Here is a 27805-nt window from a genome sequence, read left to right as displayed (position 1 = left end):
TATGCTATGGAGTTGTGTACCGAGCAACAAGCGTATCGACTTTTAATCATGTTCATGCCATTTTCAAGCAGATGGATCTTGGCCCTTGCATCTATCATAATCTGAAAGCGACTCGAGCTCGCGAGTTGCTGTTCCGGCTGTTTATTTGTAGTACAGAGTCCTGTGCTTCTACTATCTGTCCACCCGTCTCGTCTGCCATGAGTGCGACTCCGTGGCAGGAATCCATGTATTTACATTCAAGCGAGCCCTTCAATATCTCCCTCACACAGAACAGAATAACGCCACCAGCCGGGTTCCATTTGGGTATCAAGCACAACGCTTTTGAGTGCGTCGGTCACTCCATTTATCCATCCATGTTCATCCGGGGACTTCAAGACGCCTTGGAGTCGACGTTGTTGATCTTGGGCAGCACTGTGTTGTCCATGACACCGAGACCGGGCTTCAACTGCGTGATTGGTCCGAGGTTCCAGACCATCTGCATCATCTTCGCAGCAACTTCGGCGGGCAGCGTCGCGGGTGCTGCCGCAGGTGCTGCAGCAGGTGGTGGAGTGGCTGCGGCAGTCTGCTGAGGTGGCGGAGGCGGCTGCTGCATGGGAGGCTCTTGCATGGGGGGCGCTGCTGCGGCTGGTGGAGGTGGCGGCGGCGGCGGTGCTGCTGCTGCGTTGCCGTTGCCGTTGCCATTACGGTTGCCTTGGCCGTTGCCATTGCCATTATTGTCGTCGTCTTCTCCATCATCTACGCCACCACTGCCATTGCCGTTGCCGGTACCCTCAGTGGGTCCGCCGACTCTGTTTCCAAGACCAGCAACGGGGTCGACGCCTTGAGACTGGCGTTTGGTCAGGCCAGGGAAGATGCCAGTGGGAAGCGGTAAGGGCCCGAGGTCCGGAACGGAGGGTGTGTCGGCTTCTTGACGGGCAAGGTGGCGCATTGGCTTGGCGAGAGCGGCGCTCGCCAGGAGGGAAGTGATTGCGATATGAGAGAAATGCATCTTGCAATGTCTTTGTGTTGTATGTTGGTGGTAAAAGAGTGGAAAGGACCAGCCTATCTGTATTAAGATGGACTTGAAGAAGAGAGTGAGGACCGGCCTTGACGAAAAGACAGAAGACACGAGTAAACAGGACTGGAAAGAGCGCTTGGAGATGCGAATGAGAGGTGTGGGAAAAGAAGCGATGTATGAGAGGAGCGGCACTGCCAGATATACTTCCCCAAACGTGGCTGTCACACGAACCCTACCCTTACTTTGGCACCCGAGCCAACTTTATCTCCCGTTTAGTCTCAAGGAGGGTGGGAAAAGGACAACCCGAGAACCCTAAAGGTTCCTGAGCTGGCCGGGGAGGGCAAGGCGATGAGCTCGGATCGACGGCCTGCCGACCGGCGACGTTAGCTCAGCCTCTGCAACAGAGTGTTCTCATTGGTGGGAAGCCTCATTAAGCAACGGTGGGTGTTTGGTCAACTGTGTCAGAAATAGACGTAGGGTAACGGCGGCTTGTAAGGTGCGGCGCCAATTGACGCAGAGACGAGATGTTGAAACGGTTTATGAGACGCGACGTGTTGCGACAACCGAATTGAGTTTAGTTGCCTCTTGCCAATTCTGCGGTTGCCTGCAGCGGCCGTTCTGGCGCAATGCACGCGACGTCGATCAATCGGCATCGTGGGTATCCTGCCACGACTTCCAACATCGATCGTAGCAGCCTTGACGCGTCTACATCTTCATCATCAGCAACTTCATTCATGACTGAGCGCTACCACAAGCACGACATTCCCGTTGTCAAGATATCACTCACCACTGGCATGTGTGGGCAACGGCGTGCATGCACCGGCCACGACCAGGATCGCGTTGACGTAGTAGCTGTCCTGGTGCAGGAGAGGGGTGTAGAGGACAGGTCACAAAGATGAATCTCTTTGGAGTCTCCACGGGTACGAACTCGCATCTCTTGAGGTAGAGCCTTGCAGTTGTTGAAGCTATTGCGCAGGGAATCCGGGATCCATTCAGCGAGGGAATCGAGCTTTCAAATAGTCACAAGTCACTATTGCTGACACAGTTGTACGATCAACCTTTGGAGCTAATCGACCATAGGATCTTGACCTGCGTTGAATACCCTGTTAGTGTACTTACATTTCTTTAGGACGGTACCCATGGAAGAGCAGTGGTCGCTCGCCTAACTCTCGGAATCAGCAGTTTAGAGCATCTGGCACGCAGCCATACTCCTTACTTTATTCTACTGTAGACAATCGGGCACTCTACAGCGGCAAGTTTACTTCTTTCGAAGTCCGCGAGCCCCATGTTGTTGCATTTCAAACCTGACAGCCTTCGTCCGGCTGCTTTGCTAAGCATCCATCACGCCAAGACACATTCAGCAACCACACTAGCTCATCCGTCTATCTTACCAAGCACAAGTGAGACCTCGGTACCTCCACAATAAAGCCCATGACTATCGCCGGCAGCACTAAACATATAGAGAAGGCAGAGATGACCATGGCTGCCAGAAAACGCTCTATCAGAGCACACACTAACGATTACCACTTCACCGAAGACCACATTTACAATGACATCCAACCCAATTTCCACCTGCTGCATCAGCGGCTTCAAGCACGAAGGCACGCCTAGCGGCCGTCTTGAACCTTGGATCGAAACACAGAACGGCCCCGTTGAAGCCTATATCAGCAAGCCACCTGCGAACAAAGACCTTAAACATGGCCTGCTCTTGTTCGTCCTTCCTACGCTCTGCCTTCACACTCCCATGTTCCCTGTCCCCTCTCCTGTCAACGCCCTCCTCTCATTTCTCCTCCTTCGCCACCTCGTCCCTCCTCAACTAACCCCCTTCCCTCCCAAACAGCATCCCCGACGTAATTGGCCCCACTTCCCTCAACGCCCAGCTGCTAGCCGACACCTTCGCCTCACAAGGCTACACGGTCGTGATTCCCGACCTCTTCCACGGCGACGCCATCGCGATGAACAACTTCGCCAACACCGACCTACCCAAATGGCTGCAGGGCCACTACCACCCCTCGCACCTGCCACACACGCCCGAAACCGTCGACCCCATTGTCGCCGGCTCCATCGCCAAGATGCGTGGCGCTGATACAGGCCTCACGAAGCTGGGCGGGCTAGGCTACTGCTTTGGCGCGAAGTACGCCGTGCGCTTCCTGCGTGGAGACAAATCGGACACGCGTCCGCAGGGCGAAAGTACCACTGCCCACCTCGACGCCGCCTTCATCGCCCACCCTTCCTTCGTCGAAGAATCCGAGCTCTCCCTTGTCGCCGCGCCCCTCAGCATCGCGGCTGCGGAGACGGACGCCATCTTCACGGCCGCGCACCGCCGGCGCTCTGAGGAGATTCTGGCGCAAAGGGGGATCGAAGAGGGGGTGGCGTGGCAGATTAACTTGTATGGTGGAGTCAGTCATGGGTTTGCAGTTCGAGGGGATAGGGAGGATAGGAGGCAGAGGTGGGCGATGGAGGGGGCGGCGAGGCAGGCGGGGGAGTGGTTTGAGGTTTGGTTGAGGTGAGATGAAGTGATCTAACGATGGGGCGCAGGGGACTATTCGATTGTAGGTATGGTAGAGGGGTGAATCGGTGAGGTCAGGGAGGGATTGGTGGGTGGTTGTAGTTGTTGGGACATCCCGAGAATAACAGGCTGGGGGGCACAGGCTTCGTGCGAAGAATAAGTGTAAGCGTGGGTGCATGGTAGAGACAAGTAGTAGATTCATGCATACACATATATATACCACCCGCACCACAGCCGCAACTGCAACTGTAATTGCAACTGCTGCAGCGGTCCCTGTCCCGTGTCCAAGCGCGCCTGCCTCGTCGCTGTAGTCAGGATGGCAATATTCATACATGAATATACAAGCCCGGCTGTTCTTGGGGAATCTCGGATAGTGAGGTGATTCTACAAAAAAAAGGTGCCACGACGGGCCAACCATTTCCATATCCATGTGGCACCGTCGTCCGAGTGGAGTCCTTCTTCACGTTCTACAATGCAGCGCTGTGCATGCGGTCGATGCCTTCTTGCACACGCCTGCAGCCAGAAACTTCGGGTATCGGCATATCGTCGTCGGCAATATCCGTCGATCTTACAACACCTCGCCCACGATCTTGGCCGCCTCCTTGTACGTGGCCAGGAGTTTCTCACACTTCTCTCTCTCCTTCTTGATGCCGTCATCCTCGTAGAGCAGGTCATTGAACAATTCTTCCTTGTACAGCTCCGACACAAGCCGGTTCTGTACTTCGTCCCGGCTGTGATTGACCAGCAAATGCATGATGGCTTTTGGTACCTGGTCGGCAGTAGTTTCGCGAACAATGTTGAAGTAGCTGGAAATGAGGCGGCGGATGAGCTCCGTCTCCAACTGTTCGCGATCGGTAAGGGCGGGTTCGGTCGGGTTCTCGGGCTGCCATGAATGGTTAGATGAAATCAAACAGCCGAATGATAAGGAACTTACGAATAAGGGGGTGTCAGTGTCACCGTTTTCTGGCTCTCGCACAAAATCATCTTGACTGTACTCGCGATGATGTGTTTGGCTTCGAGCATCCGAGAAGCTAGCTCGCTCTTGCCTCCGCATGCTTTGTGTAATGCTGGGCTCAAGGTTTTGACTGACGTGACGTGGTGCCATATTCGAAGGCTGGGGCAATGGAGACCCGGGCATGTTACCATCCTTGCCAAAGAAATAGTTCAGGAATGAGTCACGAGGACCGACGGTTCCATTCTCGCGCTCGTGTCTACCAACGGCCGGTGACATGCTCCGGCTGGCTTTCGCAGAATGGCCGCGAACGGTAAGGCTGGCGCTCTTCTCTTCGGCTTCCTCTTCGATGACGTCCGGGGTGGAAGCACCATTGACGCCGAGCTGCTTCATCCGTGCCTTCTCTCGTCGGCGCTTGTCTTCGGCACGTTGCATAGCTTTGTCCTTTTCGTTACGATCCGTTATGACAGACGACATAGCCGCGGCGGCACCTAGGAAGTTGGGATGGTTGGTGTTGATATATGCGCGTTGGATGGCAATCAGAGATTCGACGTAAGAAGAAGCGGGACCAAGGCGCTCGCGCAGTAGCTCTGAAACAACCTCAATCAACTTACCCTGAAGACGAGGGAAGCGAGAAAGTTCGGTGGAGCCGCAAGTGTGGCAGATCTTGATGAGTTCTTCGTACACAAGTTCGACGCAACGCTGACTAGGGATCTCTAGTAGCTTGATCTGAGGCTTAACAAGCAGATCAAAGGCGAGTTCGGGGACGAACAGTGACGGTCGTGGGCCGGTCGAATTGCGAATGGCGGTGCGAATATCGAGCGTGGACAAGTTCTGAGTGGGGTCGATAGATTCCAAAGAGTTGCCAAAGACCGAGTTGAAAATGTAGTATATTCTGGCACCACCACATAGCTCTTTGGTGGAGATATCGGATGAGGTACCGTCGATGGAAGATGTGAACGAAGTCGCGAAGCGGGTCATGAGCTGCAGGATGAGAGAGCCTCTATGTTCCTTGCCGCTGAATTGCTTACTACCATAACTAGCCAATTCTTGCTGGGTTTGGCCCATCAGAGTGTTGAGTCTGGCTTTGATATCAGGAAGCCTGTCGCGAATGTGCGACATTAAAGTCTGGTTGAGTGTCTTGGCCAGGTATTGCGTCCCACACCTGATGGCGATATTTCTGTAAGCTGGGTGGTGCTTGAAGAAATCGCTTTCGGCCTTGAGAGCTTCGGACATGGGCTTGTTGGTCTGGATATCTTGTTGTGACCGATTAACCACCCCGATAAACCCAAGCTTGAGCGGATACACGCGACCGGATAGAATATCGAGAGCATTCGTTCCGTGGTCCATCAGATCTAGTTTTGTAAGAACGCCAATGGTTCTCCTGCCCATAGGGTCCACATGTCGGGCGAGCTTCAGGGCCTCGGAATTGACGATATCGACATTTGCAGGAGAGACGGCAAGAATGATGGAGTTGGGTTTCGCAATATACTCAGAGATGAGGGTTCGGGTCTGCTTCTCGATGTCGGTGGGCTGGTCGCCAATCGGCACTTTGGTCAAGCCGGGCAGATCGACTAGGGTGAGGTTGAGGACATGCGAGGAATAGATCTTGAGGTTGATGGGCTGTCGGTTGATGCCCTTGTTGTTGCCAGCTATGCGGGCTGTCTCGTTCTCGATCTCTGCCCGCACCTGGTTGAAGTTTGTGAACTTGCGCCCAGGAATGTGATGGAACTCGGCCCATTCGCCGTGCTCAGCTACTGCCTCAGCTGTATGCGGCACTGCAGACTCGGATTGCTCGTCTTCGTCGGCAGGAACATTGATCAGCTGTAGAATCAGAGGCCTTCTCGTAACGATGCCGCTGCCTCGTGGTAGAAAGTCCCTTCCAACGATGTTTTCCAAAACAGAGGATTTGCCCGAAGACTGCGATCCGACAACAACAATCTGCGGCAGGTCTAGAGAATCATTGCCGATGGTATTAAAGACCAGGTCTTGTAGCTTATTTACAGTGTTAAGCAAGTCATCGCCCAGAGAGGCCATGATGGCCTAGTCGTTGCACGGGGAAGAAGCTGGCAGGACGAAGGGATGGACTCGGTCAACTCGAGGAATCGTGGTCGCGTGAATTATTCTAGCAGTCTGGATAGACTGTCAAGGCTTCAGGTGAGATTAGGTGGTCATGAAGACGCCGGGTGAAGATGAATAGCGACGGTGAGATGAAAAGCGAGGAGCACAGGCAAACACATGCGAGCTCGCGTTTGAGATCGACCCCCGAGCCCAAGTGCCCAGGTTCACCCCAACACTGCAGCGTCACAGACTTGGCGGATGCCAAGTCTCGCCACAAGTGGCTTGTTAGGCGGTGGCTAGTGCTGCAAGTGCACCCTTGTCGGAAGCTCATCCCGGCGTATGAGGTAACTCGCATATCGCGACGCGGGGAAGCATCTCGACTGCTGCTCGGGTGCTTCTACAGAATGTGAGCTTGTTTCTCTGTTGCACAGTAGGTCGACTACGTGTACCGAGTCCCTCGAGCCATCATGTGGAAGCACTTTCTCACCGCGCTGTTGGCGACATCGCCCATCTCGGCTAGATGGGTAGAGCAACAGCCAATTGAGCAAGACTACCTACCAGCTTCGGCCATAAGAGACACGTTGAAAGACAACAAGATCATTGGGGATGTCCTCGACGATTTTGAGCCAACCTTCTACCTCGACATCGCCTACCCCGAATACCACGAAACTGTCCTCTTGGGCAATGATATCCCGGTGAAGCATGTCCAGCATCGCCCAACTTTCGTCATTCATGCCATCAACGCCCAAAGTGACATCAATTTGTTCACAGACAACGCCACCTTTACCCTGGCTCTAACTGACCCTGATGCCAAGTCACGCAACAATCCGAAGTGGTCAGAGATGTGCCATTGGTTGCTGTCGAACCTCACTACCGACCTCCCTGGACCGGCACCGCCTCCGCCACAAGAGCCGCCCAAGCTCTTCAAGGTACCTGGCGAGCTAAAGGGATACAAACCGCCTGGTCCGCCACCCAAGACAGGTGCCCACCGATACGTCTTTGTGCTGCTGCAAGGTAGCACACATGATCTCTCACCACCAAAGGACCGCCAGCATTGGGGATATGGCGAGCCGAGGCATGGCGTCCGGGATTGGGCTAGGGAGAACGATCAGAAGGTCGTCGGTGCCAATTTTTTCTTTGCACAGAATAAGAAGCAGTGAGTCCTTCGGCAGAGAAGTGGTGGTCATCCAAAGAGCGTCGATTCCACGCATGTTGTACCATCCAAAAGTATCCGGTACGGTAGTCTTCAGACCTTTTGTCCACTCAAGAACGTCAGGTCTCGTAGCGTCTCGTCCACCCCGTCCAACGCCTTAGTAGCGTTCTTGACATGGCCTTGGATAATAGCTTCCAGACTGTTGTCAGCGGCAGCAGCTGCAAATGACCATGCTTCAACTTGCTCCGTGACTCTATCGTCATTCGTCGGGATTTGCCTTGCTCCAAGACTGTTGGTCACCTTTCCGAACCTTTCAGACTTGGACAGCCTCGGGTATTTTGGCAGCAATTGGCTCTCGTCAGCTAAGCGAACGAGACTCTCTTGCGCGTCCTGACTCTCGCTCTCGATCTCGGTCACCGCATACGTGTGGATCTGTTTGATGCTGTTCTCAAGCTGCCGTTTTTGGTATGATGCTTCTGTCGGCAACACATGATCTGTAAGATGGCGGATTGCAGGCTTCAACTCAGGCCGCGGAACTTGCATGATCTTGGGTTCATCTCTCGGTGAGACCTTCGACAGACGATCGGCGGCAGTCAGTACCCTCTGTCGTGCCTTGAGATATTGTTCGTACTGCTCTTCGACCTGTTCGGCCGTTATGATCTGCCCAGGTTCGCCTTCGTTCACATCGTCGTCGGCATCTTCGGCAGAAGCACAGAGCGTGAGGCTTTGCTCTAGCCATGCGGTAAGTTCATCGCGGACGGCACTCAATGCTTGGAATTCGGCATTAGGGTTCAGGCCTTTGATTGTCTGCACTTGCCCGTGAGCAGCTTGCAGCGCAGTCTTTTCCTGCTTGCATTCATATTCTGCTTTCACGACTGCGAGCTCCAGCTTTGTGATCAAGTCGCGGATCTGGGTAGCATCATCATGAAAGCTCGCGAGACGAATCATTGTGGCCGCGGTGTGTGAATGGTGTTCGTTCGAGAAGGATCCGCCTCCCTTCAATTGCACACCGGCAGCTAAGCCATCTAGCTCGTTTAAATAGCGCTCGACTGTGCTCAGCTTGTCGTAAAGTCTCTGCTGGTACAGGAGTCCCAGGTGCGACGTTAGTCTAGGGGTCGAGTCCTTTCTACTGGGCAAGAGATCTGGGCGTGGCCCTGCGACTTGAACGCGTCGAATACCTGCGGCGAATTCCTGTTTAGCAATGGCGTTGTTACGAACAGCCTCGAGATAGCGACGGCGTAAGACAGTCATCTGAGGTGGGATCACATGTTCGGTCGCGGGAAATGGCGAAGCCTCTATTTGCCTAGCGAGGGATGCGGTGTACACGGCCAGTTGCCGGTCGACGCCTCTCGCATCGTGGTCACTGCTGGCAAATTTCGAGAAATTGTCTTTGAGGTACCGCAAAACTTCGTTCTCCGTTAAGGTAGTCATGACGGTCAAGGTGAAGAGTTGTGACTCGCGTCAGTATGGCTAAGAGGACGGGAAATGACTAAGCTCAGTTTGAAATGCTGCGGGTGCCGCCAAGCGTGATAACTTGTCACGCCTGCTCGATGTCTACCTTATCACGTATGTACAGCATCTTTGCCGGTCTGCTATCTGATGAATCCAAGCTTACCCCAAGAGATCTCAACAGTTGCCTTCTTCCTGAATGCATCTCTGACAACGACACCAAAATCCCCATTCTTCCTTCAATTTGTCTCGTCTTTGAGAAATTGTGAGATCGCGCTCCTCACCTCCAAGGTATGTGATGCAAAGCTCATCACCCTCTTCAATGTCAGTGTCAGAAGCTGTCCAGAATGACCACTGCCTGCCCTCCCTTGATTTCCGTAGGTTCGGCCGACACGAGTGGTTGAAAAAGGACGCTTCTGGCCACACTCCGTATCCCAGAAACTCGCCACTGTGGTCGCCATCGGCGGTGGGCCGAATGGAGAAAGCATTATGGGATGCACGAGACACGTATTCATGACAGAGGTTGGCACGTATGTTCTCAAGAAGTCCGGACGGCAGCAGGGTGAGCAAGAGACCGTATGCTTTGGTGTGTTGCTCGAGCGAGGCAGTCTGATAGACATCAGGGTTATCTGCGAGGGCCATGAGAGCAGACTCGGAATCTGGGGTAGCGTTCAGTGCAGTGGAATAGAGGAAGGAGAGTATGTCTGGGTCTACCTTGACCTCGGACTGCTGCCGGAGAAGCTTTTTCTGGTTCTTCGAAAGCTTCACCTGCTGGCGGGCTTCGCAGACCTGTGCGCCGATCTCAGCGGCCTGCTTCCACCTCTCAGCAGCATCGTGTGAATTGAAGAAGTTTTCTTCCATTTGGGCATCGCCATTTTGCTTGAATTGCTTCTGAATCAATGTCTCAATATTGAGATAGCCCTCTAAGGCCTCCGAGCCGTACCTCGTAAGCCATTGCTTGTGGCAGTCTTCTGAACAGAAGGCAAGGCTCGTGTTCGGGGGGCGAATCTTCCATTCTCGGCCACGGTCGTACGCGAAGCAGAAGGCGCAGACTTCGCGTCTGTACGCACGCAGGATTACATGCGCAGTGGGCGAAAGAGACACCGAGGTTGTGAGGATTTGGGTGCCTCGCTTCAGCGGCCTGCGGGCGAAGATGCCTCGACCGGCATCAGGCGTATCTCGCAGAACAAAGTCGGGGGATTGTGGCAGTTGCCAGGACGAATCAACCATGGATCGTCCAATGAGGACAGGCCAGAGCGGGCGTCACTGAGGTAAGATCTCAATAAGTGGAGCGAAGACCGAGAGGAAGGATGTAGGAGCTGAGCGAGACTCAGTCCCCATCATGCTGCGTTATTATCAGTAACTTCGAAATCGGGCAACTTCTGGCCCGCCAAGGCTGCCACTGCGCTGTTATCGATAAGGATAGCCTCTGAAGTGCACCGCCCCGCTCTTCAATATGATGGCTGCTTGCGCCCCCAACCACAACACCAGGCACTTCCTACTCCATACGAGCATCTCGGTCCTCGGGCCGACTATTTTGAGATGCCTTATACGAAGAGCATGACAGGCACGCGAAAGCTCACTACACGAGAGGTCTAGGCTACACTAAACGCGGTCCAACATCTGTAATCAACAGCCAGCGGGTGGTGAGTCGTGGTCACAGTAAAACGCGTCCAAATCGGTCGATGACCTAGGATTCCATTGCTAAGAACTCTTTCCGGGGTGGTTGGCCGGACAAACCCACAAAGCCCCCAGCCTGTTGTGTCTGCAAGAGGGCGTACTACCCTCCCTCATGCAGCTGGAACTATCCGTGGATCTCCGGGTCGGTCTTGCCCCGCCCGACTCAGCTGGCTTACCCAGCCAAGTCTCAGCCCGACCTTTCCGGGAAGTGTGCGAAGAGCCTGCTGGCCTCTCCGACAGGCCTGATTTCGCGAGCACAGTACCTTGTTTAACGAGACTTGGGATGCATCTGGCTAGCTGGGAGTAGATCTATGATCTCGCCGCTTCCGTGTCTCGGTCGAAGTACAGAGCTTATGCTCACGGTGGGTCTAACTTTACCTGAAAGCCCCGTACAGGAGGCTTCAGATGTCCACGAGGTCAACGGTGTGCATGTGCAATAACCGAGGACATTTTGTTGCTCGGCATCTCACCGATAGCTGGGAGATGCGTAAAACTGGTCCTCAATATGGAGTGACCCTTTCGACACTAATCATGAAGCAATGCAATCGTCTCGATGCTCCATCTGCCTAACCTCCCGCAGTCGGCTCCACTACGGTCGTACCGAAGGCTTCGGTGGCCTTGCTCTGATGTGGCTCGAGATCTCCATCCTGGCCCCTCCAGCGACCTCTCAACTTCTGGCCTGCTGACGCTGTTGGGAACGAGATACCCACAACAAGGCCTGAACAAAGTGCAACATGAACGAGTATAGCTTCCAAGGTAATATGCTGGGGGTCGTACCACGCCTGTTTACCAGAACCCGCTCGCTGTGAGACTCGGGTAACTACAATGGGCTATGTTTGAGACGATCAAGACATCGATGTATCTTCTCCAAGTACTGCGCTGTTGCAAATGCCAGGGAAAACCTGATGTACCTAAATCACCGCATCTTAGCTTGCATGAGGGGCAAATCCACGGCCATTCAACGGCCAAGCAGTCTGATACTAGCCTTGAATTATGCATAACGAGGCCACACCAGGTTCGTGGCAAGTACGAGTTCGCGATCACCAAATGTTGCCTTGGGGGCTAGTGGTTGTCTTGAGGGGCTGAGGCTCCTGATCTGACCAATGGCTGGGACCCTCGACTGCACTCTGCAGGCACTTGGCGATATGCCGACCGTTGCTTGCGCCACCGAGGCCCAGCCAATGATGACTATGAACCAGTACCGCTAATGCATGGCAGGGTCTATTTTGGGGTCCTCACCAGGCTGGCCGCAATAGCCGGTACTAAGACGAAGCTTGAAAGTCGAACGTTGGCTGCACCCCACAGCCCTTCCCAGCATCGCTAAGTCTATTTCCGCCGCTTATGCTCGCCAGCCTTACCGACTCCATAGCCTGCCTGACAAGTCCACTAAATGAGCATGCATGTCTGAGCTGGTGGCTTTACCTCATTGGTACGATGACAGTCTGAGCCCACTCTATTTTGTCGACACGGCAGAGTGGCTGGCCCCCAGCATTACGGATAGCACAACACCGTACAGCATAGCACGAACAGTTACCAGAATCAAACTGTCAGCAGCACAGTCTCGACGATGTATAAAGACACCCTGTCCAACCCGACCGTCCTACTCGTTTCGCATCCACACAACAATCGCTACAACACAATCACTACCAATCAACCTTCTCTTCCCTCCAACTTTCGTTACTTGTCTCGTCAAGCACACCCTAACAACCCAATAAAATGGCCTCCAAGATCTTCGCTGTTGCTGCTCTCGCTGCCGTCGCTGCCGCCGCCCCTACCGAGGGTGGCTGGGGTGACAACAAGCCCAGCTATGGTGGCGGCCAGGGCGGCGGATGGGGTGACCACGGTGCCAGCACCGTGACCGTGACCGAGACCGACACCGTCACCGTCACTTCCCAAGGCTGGCAAGACGTTTCTACCGTCACTATTACCGCCACTGAGACCGGGTGGCAAGATGTGTCCACTGTCACTGTCACTGCCACCGAAACTGGCTGGCAAGACGTTTCTACCGTCACCGTCACTGAGACGGGGTGGGCCGATGTATCCACCATCTACAACACCATCACTGCCACTGAAACTGGCTGGGCAGATGTTTCAACCATCTACGAGACCGCTACCGTCACATCCAAGGAATGGTGCGATGTTTCCACCATCACCGAGACTGCCACCGTCACAACCAAAGGCTGGGAAGATGTCTCTACCATCACTGTGCCCACCACGGTCTACGATACCGTCACCTACACTGCTCCCTGCGAGACGACCACCGGCTGGGAGGCCGTGACCACCACCGGCTGGAAGAACTACTAAAGGGATTGATTCTTAGGCCATTTGACATTTTCATTCCCTCTGCCATCGCGCGGTCACCAAATTCATCTGCAGCATGAAACAGGGACGGCAGCACTACCGGCAACATTCTAGGGGCATATTGCATCTTTGATAGTCATGGGGCATTGCATTGGTTGGTCTGGGTACAGGGTTAAAAACGAGTCTCCTTATTTGTTCTGACACGGCTTGACGAGTCTCTTACACACTCCTTAGAGTTAATGCTGCCGGACACGGCAGTATAATGGATAATTGATATCTTGGACGTCAAACGCCATTCTCATGCTTTCACCTGCCACAATGACTTCCCTCCACCTCAACCTGCAAAACAGTCTCCTCTCAAACCAACCAGCACGCCCACCTCCCAGCCTCTTCTCCCTTCTGCCCAGATCAGGGTCCGTAACCAGCATCCATGGGGCTGGGAAGATGAATCACAGATCTACACCGTGCAGCATCCCAAACTTTCCAGAATGTCTCAGACCCACCCACCTCGTGACTGACCTGATCGAACTAGCCGACCGGCTCTGAGGGTTTCGTTCGTTCATCGAGGGCCCCAAAAACCTACGCACGGAACCACGTTTTGCCACGCGTCAGAGTTGGCCCCGCCAGCGAAAGGCCTAGGTCAAACAAGCAGGACACCTGTGGCTATGCTATAGTTAGGTACACGGTTCGATGGAGATCGAGCCTTCACAGATCGGCGTGTACACCGGTTTGCAGGAAAGGGTTCCAAGGTGGGTTTTGTGCCAGATAACGAGCAGAAGCATGAAAGTCCGGCTGCAGTACGCCTTCAATTCGGAGTTGGTACGCTCGTGCGTGTTTGCATGATGGAGCAGCGTGCACACATTAGCACGACCTCACTGCAATACACGGCCCCGTGCCTTCACGTACTGTACGCAGTGCGCAAGGTCACGAATAGGCTGCAAGGCGAGGCATATTGCCGCGAGACATCAACGTCCACTGCCCGCTGAACGAAAGCCTCACTGTGTGCCATCTCACAAGAGACAAACCCGGTGTGCGAGATGTTCGGTCCACCCATACCCTGCCAGCATGCTAGAATGCTCGCAGTGCGTGGCAGGCCAGGATGATCTCCACAACAATACCCACTTCCAGCCTAGTGGTAGCAGGCCAACCGAGACATGCGCCAGCAATTTATACTTGGTATACGAAGAGCACAGCACAACAGGGCACGATTAACGAGCCTGTAACGGTTCATGGAGGGTTCTGATACCCTGAATGTACCCAGCCGGCTGCAACGGCTGCCACGCATCGAATGCTGTCAACACTGGAAAGTTACAGTAGGCAAAAGCATCCGAGACCCGAGAAAGCAGTTAAGCATTTGACGCTGTCTTGCAAAAAGCATCCACTGTCAAAACACCTTGCTAACCAGCCTCTCGCATTATTCTTCTGCACTGGTCCTCTCATAGGCCAAGCAGCTAGCAACCAGCATGTCAGAATTCAGAATCCCAGCACGATTGACCAGGCCCGGTGTACTTGGTAGGCCTCTAGAGTCAGAGAGGCCTCGACTACCTAAGCCTAGGGTTGCCGAGATGGAGATGACCTACTGTGACGAGTATTACCAGAAGGGCTACTACTATCCGAGCCACGCTGCCAGGCCCACCATAGCCTCCTCCTGCAGGTTGGCTCTGGCTCGTCTGGGTTTGGTCCGAACTTGCCATTTGTTTGCTGACATGGGTCCTGGAAGACTACCCGATCCGGCGTGGTTCTCAGGTTCGGAGCACGTCGCTTGGAATGCTTCTTGTGTGGTAATAACGTTCCAACATTGGTTTACTGGATCATGTGTTGGTTGGTACGAGTCAGCGAGCGGCCAGGCCTAGAAATACTGGTAAAGCGATCTACTGCGATTCTGTGTTCGGCTGTTCGCTCAGAGCTCGTATACTGGCCACGTGAAAGTAGGTGCAGGTCTAGAACATGACCTTTCTTCAGCACCAGGCATGCTTCGTGGCTGAAAAGTGCCGGTGCAACTCGCAGCCTGATTTCGGAAAGATGCCCTTCCCAGGAGATGAGTCAGTGTGCGCCCTAGTCTCGCAGCCAGCCCAAGCCGCTTCTTTGAATCTCGCACGGCACTGTAATCCAGGGCACACTGGTTCTCTGTTTTGTTCCGCCCGGTGCTACTCTGTAGTGGAGTGGCGAGTATCGTTGTAGGAAGTTCCACTCAGAGCTTTCCGGATGCACGGAGCATGGTTCCAGCCCAAATTTCAGCGACAGGCAGTGTCATCCTCGCTGCCATCTGCTGTCGCACAGGACCCTCACAGTTGTGAAACGTCCGCTTCTGTCTGCCCTGTGTCTGTATTGCCGGACTCTCGCATCTCGACCAAGAACAAAGAATCAGCCTCACGCTTCGGTGTCACTCTGCCTGATCTCGCGCAAGGTCTGACGTAAGAATTGGAGCCTTTGCATCGAGGCGACGTCGTTGTGGGCCAGTCATCATAAGCGGGCATGCCTCGACCGGAACCGGGATCGAGGCCGTAACAAGCTTACACAGTACAAGGCTGCATAGCCGCGCATAAGGCCCCTGCAAGCTCGCCGTTTACGCGAGAGCTTGGCGACCCATGCACCTCTGTTATTTTTAACGCGACCGGGTTTGTGCCACACCCCGCATGCGCTGCACCCGCTTTCCTGGAAACGACCAGTGGCAAACACTGCAGTACCTGCTGCAGGTTTTCGGGCACTGCCACCAAGCTGTCCAGCATATATGGTTGGTGGCTTCTCGTGAGACATTGCTGATGCATGCAAACATAGTGCAGGTGCCTCAAAGAATCAGGAAAGACACTTCAGCCATTCTTGCCACTGTCGGCGTCTGCCATGTCATCCATCTTCTCGTTCGGATGATTTGCCTTGATGGCTTCAGCGAACTGCTTCGCCCATTCTCTAGCCTTCTCAAGCCCATCATGGAGGAAGCTCCACCAAGATTTCTTCCCTGATTTCTCACTCGAGGCTTGATCGGCAGCATCTTCAGGAATGCCACTTCCGGCATCTGCCGCCGTTTCGGTTCCGGGAGGCTCTATGGTGTTCGCATTCTCATCGGCTTCCTCTTCATCTTGGGGTGTCTCGAGCTGCGGTGCACCGGTATCGCTGTGTAGACCTTCAGTCTTCAATGGTAGGTGTAGCGTGCCATTGTTAGATACCGGCTTCACGCCAATGCTCTCGCAAATAATGTTGTAGACTTCGGTATTCTGGAACGTTGCAACTCTGCTGTTAGCCGGGTGTGGGAAAGCCGGTCCTCTTGCAACGAAGATTGCTCGCATCAACGGATGTTCATGGTCATAGCCATGGAGACCCTTTGGGTTGTAGGTTTCACCTGCCGCGATAGCTTTGGCCACGTCGAAATCGTCCCTTTCGAGTACCGCCCATCCCGTCTTCGGCACAATCCACAATGGTGCGATCCGATCGTTCTTCGAGAAATGATACCGTTCTGGCATCGTATCCAACGTGTACACCTCAAATGAATCCGTCTTCTTCGAAGCAACAAGGAGCTGCTCATATAAGATCGGAACATCTCGCTCGGGATTCTTAAGTCGCAATCCACGCAAAGGCCATCCATCCATATGGTCGACAAGAGACATGTCGATGAGATCGTCGAGTTGGATAACGCGATTCACCGAAGTCGTCGCCATGCCGTGATCTGACACAACCACCAAATTCACAATCTCGGTTAGGTTGCGCTGCACCAAGCCCTCGACAACCATGGTCAACATACTGTCAACATCGGCAATAGTCGCTCGAATCTCGGTGCTGTTGGGGCCGTATCTGTGACCGTCTGCATCCACATTGGGAACGTATGCCAGCATAAGCTGAGGTCTCTTCTCGCCTTCGCCTTCATCGTCATCTCCAGGCATGTCCAACCAACGCATAAGACTGTCGACCTTTCGAGGTAGTGCCTCAGACCCATTGTACTTGTCAATGTAAGTGGGTTCGCGGTCAGGAATATGAGCTTCGGAGCCTGGCCACATGTGAATGGCTGTACGTGCACCTTGCTTTTCGGCGGTGACCCACAGAGGCTCAGCATCCCACCACTTGGGCTGCATTGAGATCTTGGTGTTGGTGTAGTGGAATTCTTCCTGTAGTTCCGGATCCCAAAATTGGTTGCTAACAATGCCATGGCTCTCGGGGTAAAGCCCAGTCACCAAAGTGAAGTGGTTCGGGAACGTGACCGATGGAAAAGAAGGCAGCATATATCGAGGAGAGACGCCGGACGCGATGAAGGCGCTGAGTGCTGGCGTGAGACCGCGGTTGAGAAAGTCAGCACGGAAGCCGTCCAGGGAGACCAGAATTGTGGTAGGCTTGAAGCTGTGAGTGCCGTTCCAGTAGGTCCTTAGATGAGACTGTGCATTCGGCCTCTTGGATGCCTTCCACGCGCCATAGGCCAAAGCCACGAAGAGCGCGACAATGAACAAGTGTACCAACAACATTTTGCCGCGTCGTGGCTGACTGCCTCTGGATTCGTCCTGGTCCGCGATTAGATCAAAAGAGCTCACAGAGCTGTTGTCCTTGAAGCCATTCTCCATCTCAAACATGATTTGACCATCCTCGTCTCGAACCTGGTTGCCACTGTTCCGAGACCGTCGCCTCCTCCTATTCTCCCGTCGCTCACTCTTTTCGAACACATCCCGCACGGCATCGAATCGACCAGGCTTCCGCAACAATCTCTCTTGTTCTTCTGTCTCATTCAGGACCTCTTCATCACTTGCTCGAATGCCCCCGGCATCGCTATCACTTCCTGGGTCAGAGTCAACAAAGGAAGCATCTCGGTCGTACTCTGCATCTGTATGGAGAGTCGTCTTCTCGGTGGAAGGCATGACAGAGGGCGATATATAGGACGATCAAGGATGCATGTCTAATAAGGGCATGCTTGTCTGACTGAGACTCGCAAGCTGAAGCTGACGATGCTGCGAAGTGATGTTGCGGTCCTCGATAGCGTCCGTGCCAGATAAGACTGTCGCGGAAGTCTCGTTATTCCGGCCGGCGAGCTACAATAGGGGTCCGCTACCCTGAGACAAGATTTCGCTAAGCTGCCTACGAATTACGAGGCTTGTACTTCGTTATTCCCCGTCTCCATTTTCCCTTATGCTCCTTCAACAGCACGCGACAATCCGGCGCCGGCTGCTGTGTGCCTCATCGAGCTGGGCGTACACAGGACCGGACGCGGCAGAATGCTGCTGAAGCCTGTCAACAACGCCCATCATGGCGACAGCTCTCCGTCCTCCCCCACCGGCGAGCGCTCCTCTTCCTCCTCCGATATGACCGACGTACGCGGCTTCCTCAAATCGCAGGATGGGAATGGCAAGAACGGTGCGCTCGATGCGCGAACTCAAAGTGTTTGGGCTTTCAGACCGCTCACTCTAATCACCACTGTCCTCGCATTATTGTCCATCGGCGCGATTCTTCACTCAACCATGAATCTGCAATTAGATCCTCAGGGATGCGGCATGTCTTTCATGACGCCAGCCTATATTAAGATGGAGGGTTTCGACAGCGAATATTCCCGCTTTGCATCCAAGTACGGCCTACATCTGTACCGCGAAGAGGGTGTCGATCAGTATAATGCTGCAAGCGGAGATTTGGGATTGCGGGGCGCCCCAGTTCTCTTCATTCCGGGCAATGCAGGGAGCTATAAGCAAGTTCGCAGTCTCAGCAGCGAGGCTGCCCGCTACTGGAAAGGAAAGAACCGAGATAGAGAAGAGGAGCTAGACGGGAAGAGAGCGTTTGATTTCTTTACACTTAATTTCAACGAAGATCTCTCAGCCTTCCATGGTCAGACACTGATAGATCAGGCCGAGTATGTGAATGAGGCGATTGCATTCATTCTGTCACTATATCATGACCCTGTCCGAGGTCGGAAAGGAAGCAAAAACGCGAATCTACCGGATCCCAGCTCGGTCATCTTGATCGGACACTCTATGGGGGGCATTGTTGCAAGAACAGTCCTGGTGACCAGCAAGTACCAAGCCAACAGTGTCAATACACTCATCACTATGAGCACACCACATGCCAGGCCACCGGTGGCCTTCGACGCGGACATGGTGAGCCTCTACGAGAAGATCAACCAGTACTGGCGAATGTCCTACCTCCAAGAAGAGGAGGGCATGAACCCGCTCGCGCAGACCACATTGATCAGCATTGCGGGCGGAGGCCGAGACACGACTGTGCCGTCGGATTACACCAGTATTGGTAGTCTAGTTCCAGAAACAAACGGCTTCACCGTCTTCACGAGCGGCATTCCTGATATCTGGACGAGCATGGACCATCTTGCTATTACGTGGGCTGACCAGATGCGCAAGGTACTTGTCAGGAGCATGTTTGAGATCGTCGACGTCAGGAGACCTGGCCAGACAATTCCTCGAGCTGAACGGATGAAAGTCTTTCAAAAGTACTTTCTAACCGGGCTGGAGACGAATGCTGAAAAGCATCTCACCGAGAAGAGCAAACACCACGATGTTCTTTTGACGTTAGGAAGGACTGAAACCGAGAAGAGTGGTGGCGTTGCTATACGACGGCTAGGAGCCCAAGACGACCCAAGTACACGATTGCTGCCCATTCCCATCACGACTAAGCATGGGCAGCAGAGTTTCTCCCTCCTGACAGACCAGACCATGGACGATCAGGGCAGCTTCGGCGACAAGCTCGAGGTGCTTTTCTGCAGTACTTTCCCAATATCGTCTGGCAGCGCCAATTCTCTGCCTGTGCAGATTGACCAGTCCAGCGGTGACTCTTCTGCGACGCGGTTAGCTTGCAAGCGGCCTACTGGCGATGCTATTCGCCTGCCAGCCTCTACGAGAACATCTCAGAATGCCTTTGACCAACGCACTCCCTTCACTTATCTCCAGTACGACGCTGCGGACTTGCAAGAGTTCCAACTCGTTGCCCTTGTGGACAAGTCAACGGAGATAAGTGCGAGCTGGGTTCTGGCTGAGTTCGCTGATGCAGCCTCTGCAGTCACAACTTCTACAGCAAGTCTCACAAAGCTCCTGCTTCGTGGTGAGAGCTTTGAATTGCCCCCAAAGAGATCAATGGTCAACGAGATCAGGATCCCTGCTCTGCACTCATCTTTGCTCGCATACAAGCTTCAAGTCCGCCAGCATGGTTGCGGAGACGATGTCGAGCTCTTCACACCTCTTGTTCGGCAGCACCTTGAGAGTCCTCATCACGAGAGCAAGTACTTCGTGAACTTCAAGTCTGGAGACGTCAACCTGCACGGTGTTTCGCCGTTCATGCCTCCGTCTCTGGACGGCTCCAATCCTGGCCTTGACGGAGTCGCATTTCAAATCTGGAGCGATCAAACCTGTAACAGTGCGCTGGAAGTGTCCTTGCATGCCGATCTCCCTGGATCTCTCGGCAAGCTCTCTATTCGCTACCGAACCATCTTTGCAGTCTTCCCATTGCTCGTGGTAGCGATGACACTTCGCAAACAATTTCGTGTCTACGACAACACTGGGATCTTCATCAGCTTCGGTGAAGCACTCGACCAAAGTCTCCGCCTACCCCTGCCTGTGCTACTCCTCAGCATGACTTTCTTCGCCACCGCCTTCTCCACCGCCGGCAGCATATCTGCCACTTCGCTTAATACAAATACAACAACAGACTTCGGCAAGAATGATCTCCTACTCGGCAGTCAGGATTCATTCTTCTGGTTCCTCGTGCCCTTCGCAGGTCTGATTTGCGTCGGCGCCTGTGTCGTCCTACACTACCTAGTTCTCGCGCTATTGCATCTCTTTGTAGGCCTCGGTCGCCTCATCACCCACTTTAATAATTCCTCGCCAGCCCCGTACACCGCACTGCCGGCCTCGCCCACATCCTCAGGGGACGAAAAAGATCACAAGGACAAACCTCTCCCTCCACTCTCGACCCTTCCCGCACTATCCATCCTCGCCACTTCCACGCCGCGCCGTCGCCTCATCAACACCTTACTCCTCCTCGGCCTCGTCGCCACCATCATCCCTTACCCCTTCGCCTATGTCGTCGCTTGCCTCGTGCAACTAGCCACGACGACCCGCGCCCTCTCCTACCACTACGCCACTCCGCACTCGCGCACGCTCGCCGCTGCCAACTTTTTCAACTACACTTATGCGGTGCTCATCCTGATGCTGTGGGTGCTGCCCCTCAACCTGCCCGTTCTGGTGGTTTGGGTGCACAACCTGGCCGTGCCGTACTGGTCCGCCTTTGGCTCGCACCACAACATCCTGGCCATCGCACCCTTCATCGTGCTGGTCGAGACGTTAGCCGGTGGTGTCATGGTGCCGCGACTGCGGCTACGACTAGGCAGGAACGCGAAGGCGAATCGGGCCAACGCCAATAATAAGCCTGGCTCCTCCTGGGCCGCCGCTGGTGGCGGGTACGGGCGTATCGTCACCAACGTCGGCTTCTTTGGCCTGGCGGTGTACGCGGCCGTGTATGGCATGACGTGGGCATATCGGCTGCATTGGATTGCGTGCGTTGTGGCCGGGTGGCTGAGTGTGGTGCACTGGCTTGGTGGCCGGATGGGTGGAAGCGGTGGAGGAAGGGTGGTTGCGCGATGATATACATGTACAGCACAAGGTAATCAATCAAGCCTAGCGCTTGGGTTCTGGTGGGATAGACAGATTTGTAAATAAGAAGCACCACCAGATTTTTTGAACATTGATCAAATGCTCTTGGGTTTCTCAATGTTGGCGCCTCGTGAGTGGGTGCGATTGTGGTGCAGCCATGAGCCGCGGCCATGGTCCTCAACCTCATCAACGTCCTCCGCCTCCGTCTCCGCCCCAGCCTAGACCTCCTACCCTCCATGCTCACGACCCAACAAGTTCCGCCCTCGTCGCCAAAACCCACTCCACCGCCCCCAGAATACTCGCCGGATCCTGGGTATGGACATTATGCGTGGTGCCCTCCCTCGCCATGCTCGCCCTCCTCAGCTTCTCATCCGGCTGCAACCGCAAAAACTGGCGCTGGTTCGCGAGCGTGTCCTCCTTCCAGGTCTTGAGCAGGTTCTGCGCGTCTGTTCGCTCGGACGGCGTGCCGTTGCCTCGTGAGAGGCCTTCGGCGATGAGGGAGTCGAATTCGAGGTAGGCTTGGCAGTGGACTAGGGCGAGGGGGATGGTGGGGCTGAGAATGGGGGTGGGACTGGAGATGGTGGTGGGAGAGGCGTCGAGGTAGCCGTGGGCTTTGAAGGGGGTGTAGGAGTTGAAGAGGGCTTGAAATTCGATTTGGGCGCCTTTGGCGTGCTGGGAGCGGGACATGGCGTGGCGGAGCGCTTCGTGCTCGGTGGTATTCAGGGCGAGTTTGGGTAAGGGGTTCATGCGGTCAAAGGTTACGATGCCTTGAATCACCTGCTGGACGCAGGGATGGGCCCAGGGTGTGCCGGGGTCTTCGGCGAAGGAGTTGTAGGGGCCTGGTGAGGTGGTGGTGTGAGTTGGGGCGCCGCCGTCGAGGATGACGAGGCCGCGGACTGGGATGTTAACGCCGGAGGAAGTGTTGGCGATGCAGTGCGTAGAGATCATGCCACCCCAGGAGTGGCCGACGAGGACAAAGGGTGGTTTGAGGTTCAGAGTAGAGAGCAGGGAGCTGAGCTCTATGGCGATGTCGTCGAGTGTCGGCGGGGTTGGTTCGTCGTTGGTTGAGGGTCTAGGGTCAGAGTAGCCAAGTCCAGATCGAGAGAATACTAGGACCCGATGCTTGGTGGCCAGGGCTCTTACCGTAGCTGCGTATGACTCGAGGAGGCTGGCTGTGCCGTGGATGAAGATGATGAGGTCCTGATCATCCTTTCGGGGTGGGCCGGCGACTTGGACATGCAGCCGATGAGTGCCAATATTTACAAGGCCATTTATCGATGCTATATTGCAGTCGACGCCGACGAGCGAGATCTCAGGTGGCATGTCTGACATGTATTGCTACAGGCGAGAAAAGTCCTGGAGGTCAAAGGGTGCCGAATATAGTTGACGTGGAGACAACTCTGGCAGCCTTTTTAGCCGTGTGCTTGCAGATGGTGATGCGCAGTACGAAGCCTGCTACTGCGTCCAAGTATCCGGCGTTGGACCAAGTGCTTTTCAATAGGGTTGAAGCTATTCTCGGGAGCATGGAAGCGGGCAATAGTTGCTTGATGCCGTTGAACGGGGGCACGGGTCCGAGGGTCTTGGCACATTCACTGCCTGACATACGCGGATCCTGAAGTGAGAAGAGCTGATTTGATTCCCAGGTGTCACGGATGAAATGGGCATGATCATGTATCACATTGTACGATCTCTGCCGCTATTCATCATTAAAAAGCTCATGACTCTGATTTGCTTGCTCTTACATTATGTCTATCTCTGCGTATAAGTTCCACTGGTAAGAGTAGCTTCGAGAGGGTGCCGGAGGTCCTTCTTGCTCCCCTAGCGAGACTGGATCGCAAACCTCTACAGTATGCGATCGGCTCTCCATAGTGTTGATCCTATACACAAGCATTGGCAGTTGACTTTCTGACGAAGTTCTGCCGCATACTGTAGGGGCACTGCACATGACTACCAAGACTCGATAACGCATTATGCTCGGTTCAAATCACCCAAATACTCAAAGAGACGAACAAGGAAATTATTATTGCCAGCTGGAAATCCCCCAATTTCCAGCGCCGAGTTTGCAACATGATTCGAAGGGATTGGCCCATGCGGTGGGCCAGCATTGCGGGTGCAGCGGCAGCGTGCAGGATGCGCCGCCTGGAAAGTGGCTTGTGTGTGGATCACCTGGTGCTGGTGGTGTACCTTAGGGACCTAAAACCGCAGATCCAGCCCCCCCAAAACAGTGCTAGTTTGGCCAGCAATCCAGGCAAGCCAGCGAGAGCCAGCATTTCTTTTCTGGCACACGGACCATGAAACAATCAGTTCTTGTGGCTCTTCCTATTGTGATTTGACCGGCGCACACCACAACACCATCCCCGCGAAACACATCTATGGCTCTACACAATACACAATGGAGGCCAACAGCACCGCTGCCAACCCGGCAAAGTTCTCCCGCTACCGGACTGTGAGAGCCCGCGCCGCAACCCTCCAAACCCTGTCCTCGCAGTCCGACACCGACCCCCCACCTCCACCACTGCCCAAAGCCGCGACCTTCACCCCGGCCGGCCCAGAAACTGCAGTCAAGCGAGCGCCATCGCGGTACCGGCGCAACCATGCAGCTGTCGAAGCGCCGCCCGTGCCTACAGTGCCCGTGCCAAAGATTTACGACGGGCACGCGACCGCCGCCGCAGACGCGAATAATGTGGTTCTGAAACAGGGTGTGACGTCGCCCGCCCGGTATCACCACCACCACCCTCACACCGCAGCAGACCCGCCCAAGCAGCACCAACAAGAAGAGCGTAGCACGCATACCGTCAAGAAAGAGGCGCGCCGCAAAGATGGCGACGACATCAGTGCGCAGCGCGGCCCGCCCTTGACGCCGCCCACAACTGCTGCTGCGACATCGGGCCCCAGCACAGGCCTTGGGCCAGAGGAGAGGTACGATGCCGCGCGAGAAGAGGCGCGCATGATCCTCGAGGGCGAGTACGACAGGCTGCAGAAGATGAGGGCCGGGGCTGAGAAGCAGAGACATATGGCGGGGCATGCTATTGGGAATCATGCACCGGACATGAGTCGACGGAAAGATACAGTCAAGCACAGGGAGCAGAGGTCGCCAAGGTTAGATAGAGGACCCGAGCGCCGGGCAGCGAAGACCAGTGACGGACTGAGTGAGGCCGAGCCTATACAGCAGCAATCACAGGCGCCCGAGCCAGTGACACAGATGCCTGTCTCGCCACCAATGTCGCCAAAGCGTGGGCTCAAGAGGTTCATCATCGGCTCTCCTCGCCAGGAGACGCCCACGTCACCGCTGCAAGCCAACGCCCCTCCCGCCACCATCACCTCACCCATCGCGACTCACTCTTCCCCGCCACGATTCGGCCATATAGATCCGCCATCCGCTCCTCACGCACATGTTCAGCACTTTGACGCACCCATCTCGGCTTCCAATGCACCCGACCGCTGCGTGACGGTCCGTTACCTCACCTCCGAAATCACCCTTCCCGTCACCCCCGCCACAACCACCAAGGACCTCCTCAATTCAGCCTCCATTGTGCTTTCCAAACCCCCGGACCCTCGCACTGCCACCCTCGTCGAGAGCTACACGACTCCCACCCTCGAACTCGACCGACCACTCCGGCGCTATGAGCGCATCCGCGACGTGCTCAACTCCTGGGACGCCGACACGCAACAGCATCTCCTCATCGTGCCCGCCGAGGAGAGCAATGCTTCCGGCCTGGACCTGCAGTCCGTGCCGGCATCTGCGGGCGTCGACATCACGCTGCAGATGTACCATGCCGCAGCGACGTCCTCGACGCGCGGAACCTCCAGCTGGCACAAGCGCTGGGTGCGCCTGCAGCCGAACGGGCAGATCAGCATCTCCAAGCACGAGAGCGGCGTCGACAGCACCAACATCTGCCACCTCAGCGACTTCGATCTGTATGCGCCTGGCCGCAGTCTTTTGAAGCGCCTGCGGCCGCCGCGCGGGCAGAAGAGCATTTTCGCTGTGAAATCGCTGCAGAAGAGCGCCATGTTCCTGGACGACGACTCGGAAGGCGGCGGCGGTGGAGCCAAGGTGAATTTCGCGCACTTCTTCGCCGCGGGTGACAAGGGCGTGGCGGACCGCTGGTACGCGGCTGTGCATGGTTGGCGGAGCTGGTATCTGGTCAATGTGCTCGGTGAAGGCCGCGTGCCCGCTAGTGGCACGGGCGAGGTTCTCGGCGAGGTTAGGCAGGAGCTCACTCGGAGAGACCGAGACGGAGCTGCTGGCAACGGTCATGACGGCAGGCCTGGCACGAGCGCAAGCGCCGAGACAGTCCCGTATCAGCTCGGGAGCTTCAAGTCGCTGCTGGAGATGGACTTCAGCAAGATGGGGACGGAGGAGAGCGTGGGGCCGGTGCGGCGCAGCGTGGACGGAGGCAGTCACCGGCTCAGCAGGAGAAGCATCGATTTCAAGGCCGGCGGGAGTCCCAAGCGCCCGCACACGGCGAGGGCTGCGCCTCCGACGGCGTTCCCCGGCCGCTTCATCGTGGACAGCATTGACGGTAACTCGTCATCCCAAGACTCGAGCTCCGGCTTCACAGGCAAAGGCCTCTTGGCGCAGAACCTGCACTCAACAGCGACAGGAGGGCCCATTGAAGACACGAGCCTCGGCTTTACGGGTAAAGGCTTGCTGGCCCGGAGCGCGACTCAGCGGTCGCAGGGCGGTCGCGGTACGGGCAGAGGCGTGTCGGTGTCGGGCTTGAAAAAGGGCCAGCCACTGGTGGATCTTAGTGGGCAGAGCGAGTTTGCGGATGGGAGCCTGCTGCGGAAGCTGGAGGCCTGGAAGGTGCAGAATGGGGAGGCGGAGATGAAGGTCGACCGTGAGAAGAGGGTCGAGGGGAATATGAGGGTTGGGGAGGGGTACTAATTCCCCCTTTTTTTTGTTTTTGAAATCGATCCCATCCGCTTCCCAAGAGTCATGTGTTACGATGTTCATGTGTACGCACGTGTATGTATTTCTATGGACTGAACGTGCGAGACGATGAGTGCCTGTCTTAAGATAACCAGTCAGTGAGATACTGCTTCAGCTGAGTTGGAAGGAGGACGAGACGTCGGAAGATGGGGTCGATGTCAGACAGCAGTTGGTACAATTTAGTGTTCCTCAGGGGATAATCAGAACAGGTCTGTGTGAAATTGTGCTTCATCATGAAATGCGGGAGTGTTCGACAGAGAAAAGGGCCTGCTTACCTGTGGATGCTGGCATCTGCCCGCGCCTTGCTTCTTCTTCACGTAGTCGGCCGTTTGAAAAACCCGTCAATCTGCTGCTGCCGAGCGTCGTAGGCGGCGGAGCCTACCCCACGCGTACGCTTCAAGTTCTCGAGATGGTCTTTTCGATTGATGGCAAGAACGTTGAGTCCGAAACCAGTGAAGGTCGCGGGTGAGGACGGGTGGAGCTGGCTATGCTCGTCACCGTCTTGCTGACATCGATCATGAATCGCCAGCTCGAGGTAGCCGGTGTTGGACCAAGAGCCTATGTATTCGAGTGGCCGGCTTGGGCCGAGCGGACCGACATCTGGCCCAATCGTTATGTTGTGGCTTGGGAAGCGGCGCAACAGAGCTCGCCAGAGGGATGAGAGGAATAAACCATGCGAAACAATAGCAACTTGCTCGTTGGATCCCAGGGCCAGCACAGGATGGAGAAAGTCAGTGAGAAATTGGTCTGCCCTGACTTGCATCTGTTCAGCTGTTTCCTTGGGTTTGAAGTCTGGGTCAGTAGCACTTGGGACCTTGGTAGTAAAGGCATCATCTGCACGTTTTGAGGCCCAGGGCACCAGCTCGAGGGAGCCAAAATCCTGTTCACGCAAGAGGGGCAACTTGATGACTTCGTCAAGGGCGCTGTTTGGTCCATGCTCGGCCAGCTGAGATTTGCAGACTTCTGCTGCGGTCATCCAAGCCCGCTGTAGATCAGATGAGAAGATTTGGGTGAGCTGGAGCTTCCTGGTCGAGGCGATGAATTTACCAAGTCTCTGAGCCTGCAGAATACCATGATTTGTTAGCTTTGAGTCAGTAGCACCAGCAAGTAGACCGGCAACATTGTGCTCCGTCTCCCCATGGCGGATCAGTAATAGATGCATGGGTAAGGAGAAGAAGAAGTATGTAGATATCAGAGAGGAGGGAAAAG

At 55.1% G+C, this 27805-nt stretch overlaps 12 protein-coding genes across 12 annotated transcripts; 5 read left to right on the top strand and 7 right to left on the bottom strand.

The window, feature by feature from the left end:
- Window positions 1–370: 370 nt before the first annotated feature.
- On the bottom strand, window positions 371–988 carry HMPREF1541_02891 (uncharacterized protein; the record flags this gene model as incomplete). The annotated part of the gene is made up of 1 exon (XM_008717246.1): window positions 371–988. One exon carries the CDS (start codon window positions 986–988, stop codon window positions 371–373), a length of 618 nt encoding a protein of 205 aa, XP_008715468.1.
- A 1558-nt stretch (window positions 989–2546) lies between these two features.
- HMPREF1541_02890 (uncharacterized protein) lies at window positions 2547–3507 on the top strand (the record flags this gene model as incomplete). The annotated part of the gene is made up of 2 exons (XM_008717245.1): window positions 2547–2707; window positions 2838–3507. The coding sequence occupies 2 exons, from the start codon at window positions 2547–2549 to the stop codon at window positions 3505–3507; spliced, it is 831 nt and encodes a 276-aa protein (XP_008715467.1).
- Window positions 3508–4074: 567 nt separating this feature from the next.
- On the bottom strand, window positions 4075–6495 carry HMPREF1541_02889 (uncharacterized protein; the record flags this gene model as incomplete). Its single annotated transcript, XM_008717244.1, has 2 exons — window positions 4075–4389; window positions 4441–6495. 2 exons carry the CDS (start codon window positions 6493–6495, stop codon window positions 4075–4077), a joined length of 2370 nt encoding a protein of 789 aa, XP_008715466.1.
- Window positions 6496–6986: 491 nt separating this feature from the next.
- On the top strand, window positions 6987–7679 carry HMPREF1541_02888 (uncharacterized protein; the record flags this gene model as incomplete). Its single annotated transcript, XM_008717243.1, has 1 exon — window positions 6987–7679. One exon carries the CDS (start codon window positions 6987–6989, stop codon window positions 7677–7679), a length of 693 nt encoding a protein of 230 aa, XP_008715465.1.
- An 86-nt stretch (window positions 7680–7765) lies between these two features.
- Window positions 7766–9103, bottom strand: HMPREF1541_02887 (uncharacterized protein; the record flags this gene model as incomplete). The annotated part of the gene is made up of 1 exon (XM_008717242.1): window positions 7766–9103. One exon carries the CDS (start codon window positions 9101–9103, stop codon window positions 7766–7768), a length of 1338 nt encoding a protein of 445 aa, XP_008715464.1.
- A 195-nt stretch (window positions 9104–9298) lies between these two features.
- On the bottom strand, window positions 9299–10351 carry HMPREF1541_02886 (uncharacterized protein; the record flags this gene model as incomplete). Its single annotated transcript, XM_008717241.1, has 1 exon — window positions 9299–10351. One exon carries the CDS (start codon window positions 10349–10351, stop codon window positions 9299–9301), a length of 1053 nt encoding a protein of 350 aa, XP_008715463.1.
- A 2166-nt stretch (window positions 10352–12517) lies between these two features.
- On the top strand, window positions 12518–13105 carry HMPREF1541_02885 (uncharacterized protein; the record flags this gene model as incomplete). The annotated part of the gene is made up of 1 exon (XM_008717240.1): window positions 12518–13105. One exon carries the CDS (start codon window positions 12518–12520, stop codon window positions 13103–13105), a length of 588 nt encoding a protein of 195 aa, XP_008715462.1.
- A 2807-nt stretch (window positions 13106–15912) lies between these two features.
- Window positions 15913–17937, bottom strand: HMPREF1541_02884 (uncharacterized protein; the record flags this gene model as incomplete). The annotated part of the gene is made up of 1 exon (XM_008717239.1): window positions 15913–17937. The coding sequence occupies one exon, from the start codon at window positions 17935–17937 to the stop codon at window positions 15913–15915; it is 2025 nt and encodes a 674-aa protein (XP_008715461.1).
- A 354-nt stretch (window positions 17938–18291) lies between these two features.
- HMPREF1541_02883 (uncharacterized protein) lies at window positions 18292–21654 on the top strand (the record flags this gene model as incomplete). The annotated part of the gene is made up of 1 exon (XM_008717238.1): window positions 18292–21654. The coding sequence occupies one exon, from the start codon at window positions 18292–18294 to the stop codon at window positions 21652–21654; it is 3363 nt and encodes a 1120-aa protein (XP_008715460.1).
- A 249-nt stretch (window positions 21655–21903) lies between these two features.
- Window positions 21904–22986, bottom strand: HMPREF1541_02882 (uncharacterized protein; the record flags this gene model as incomplete). Its single annotated transcript, XM_008717237.1, has 1 exon — window positions 21904–22986. The coding sequence occupies one exon, from the start codon at window positions 22984–22986 to the stop codon at window positions 21904–21906; it is 1083 nt and encodes a 360-aa protein (XP_008715459.1).
- Window positions 22987–24055: 1069 nt separating this feature from the next.
- HMPREF1541_02881 (uncharacterized protein) lies at window positions 24056–26551 on the top strand (the record flags this gene model as incomplete). Its single annotated transcript, XM_008717236.1, has 1 exon — window positions 24056–26551. One exon carries the CDS (start codon window positions 24056–24058, stop codon window positions 26549–26551), a length of 2496 nt encoding a protein of 831 aa, XP_008715458.1.
- A 358-nt stretch (window positions 26552–26909) lies between these two features.
- On the bottom strand, window positions 26910–27758 carry HMPREF1541_02880 (uncharacterized protein; the record flags this gene model as incomplete). The annotated part of the gene is made up of 1 exon (XM_008717235.1): window positions 26910–27758. The coding sequence occupies one exon, from the start codon at window positions 27756–27758 to the stop codon at window positions 26910–26912; it is 849 nt and encodes a 282-aa protein (XP_008715457.1).
- Between the last annotated feature and the right edge of the window lie 47 nt (window positions 27759–27805).

This window comes from Cyphellophora europaea (assembly GCF_000365145.1).
Source record: "Cyphellophora europaea CBS 101466 unplaced genomic scaffold supercont1.2, whole genome shotgun sequence".
Taxonomy (NCBI): domain Eukaryota; kingdom Fungi; phylum Ascomycota; class Eurotiomycetes; order Chaetothyriales; family Cyphellophoraceae; genus Cyphellophora; species Cyphellophora europaea.
The sequence above is the reverse complement of the archived record's forward strand: the minus strand, read 5'-3'. Positions and strand labels throughout refer to the sequence as shown.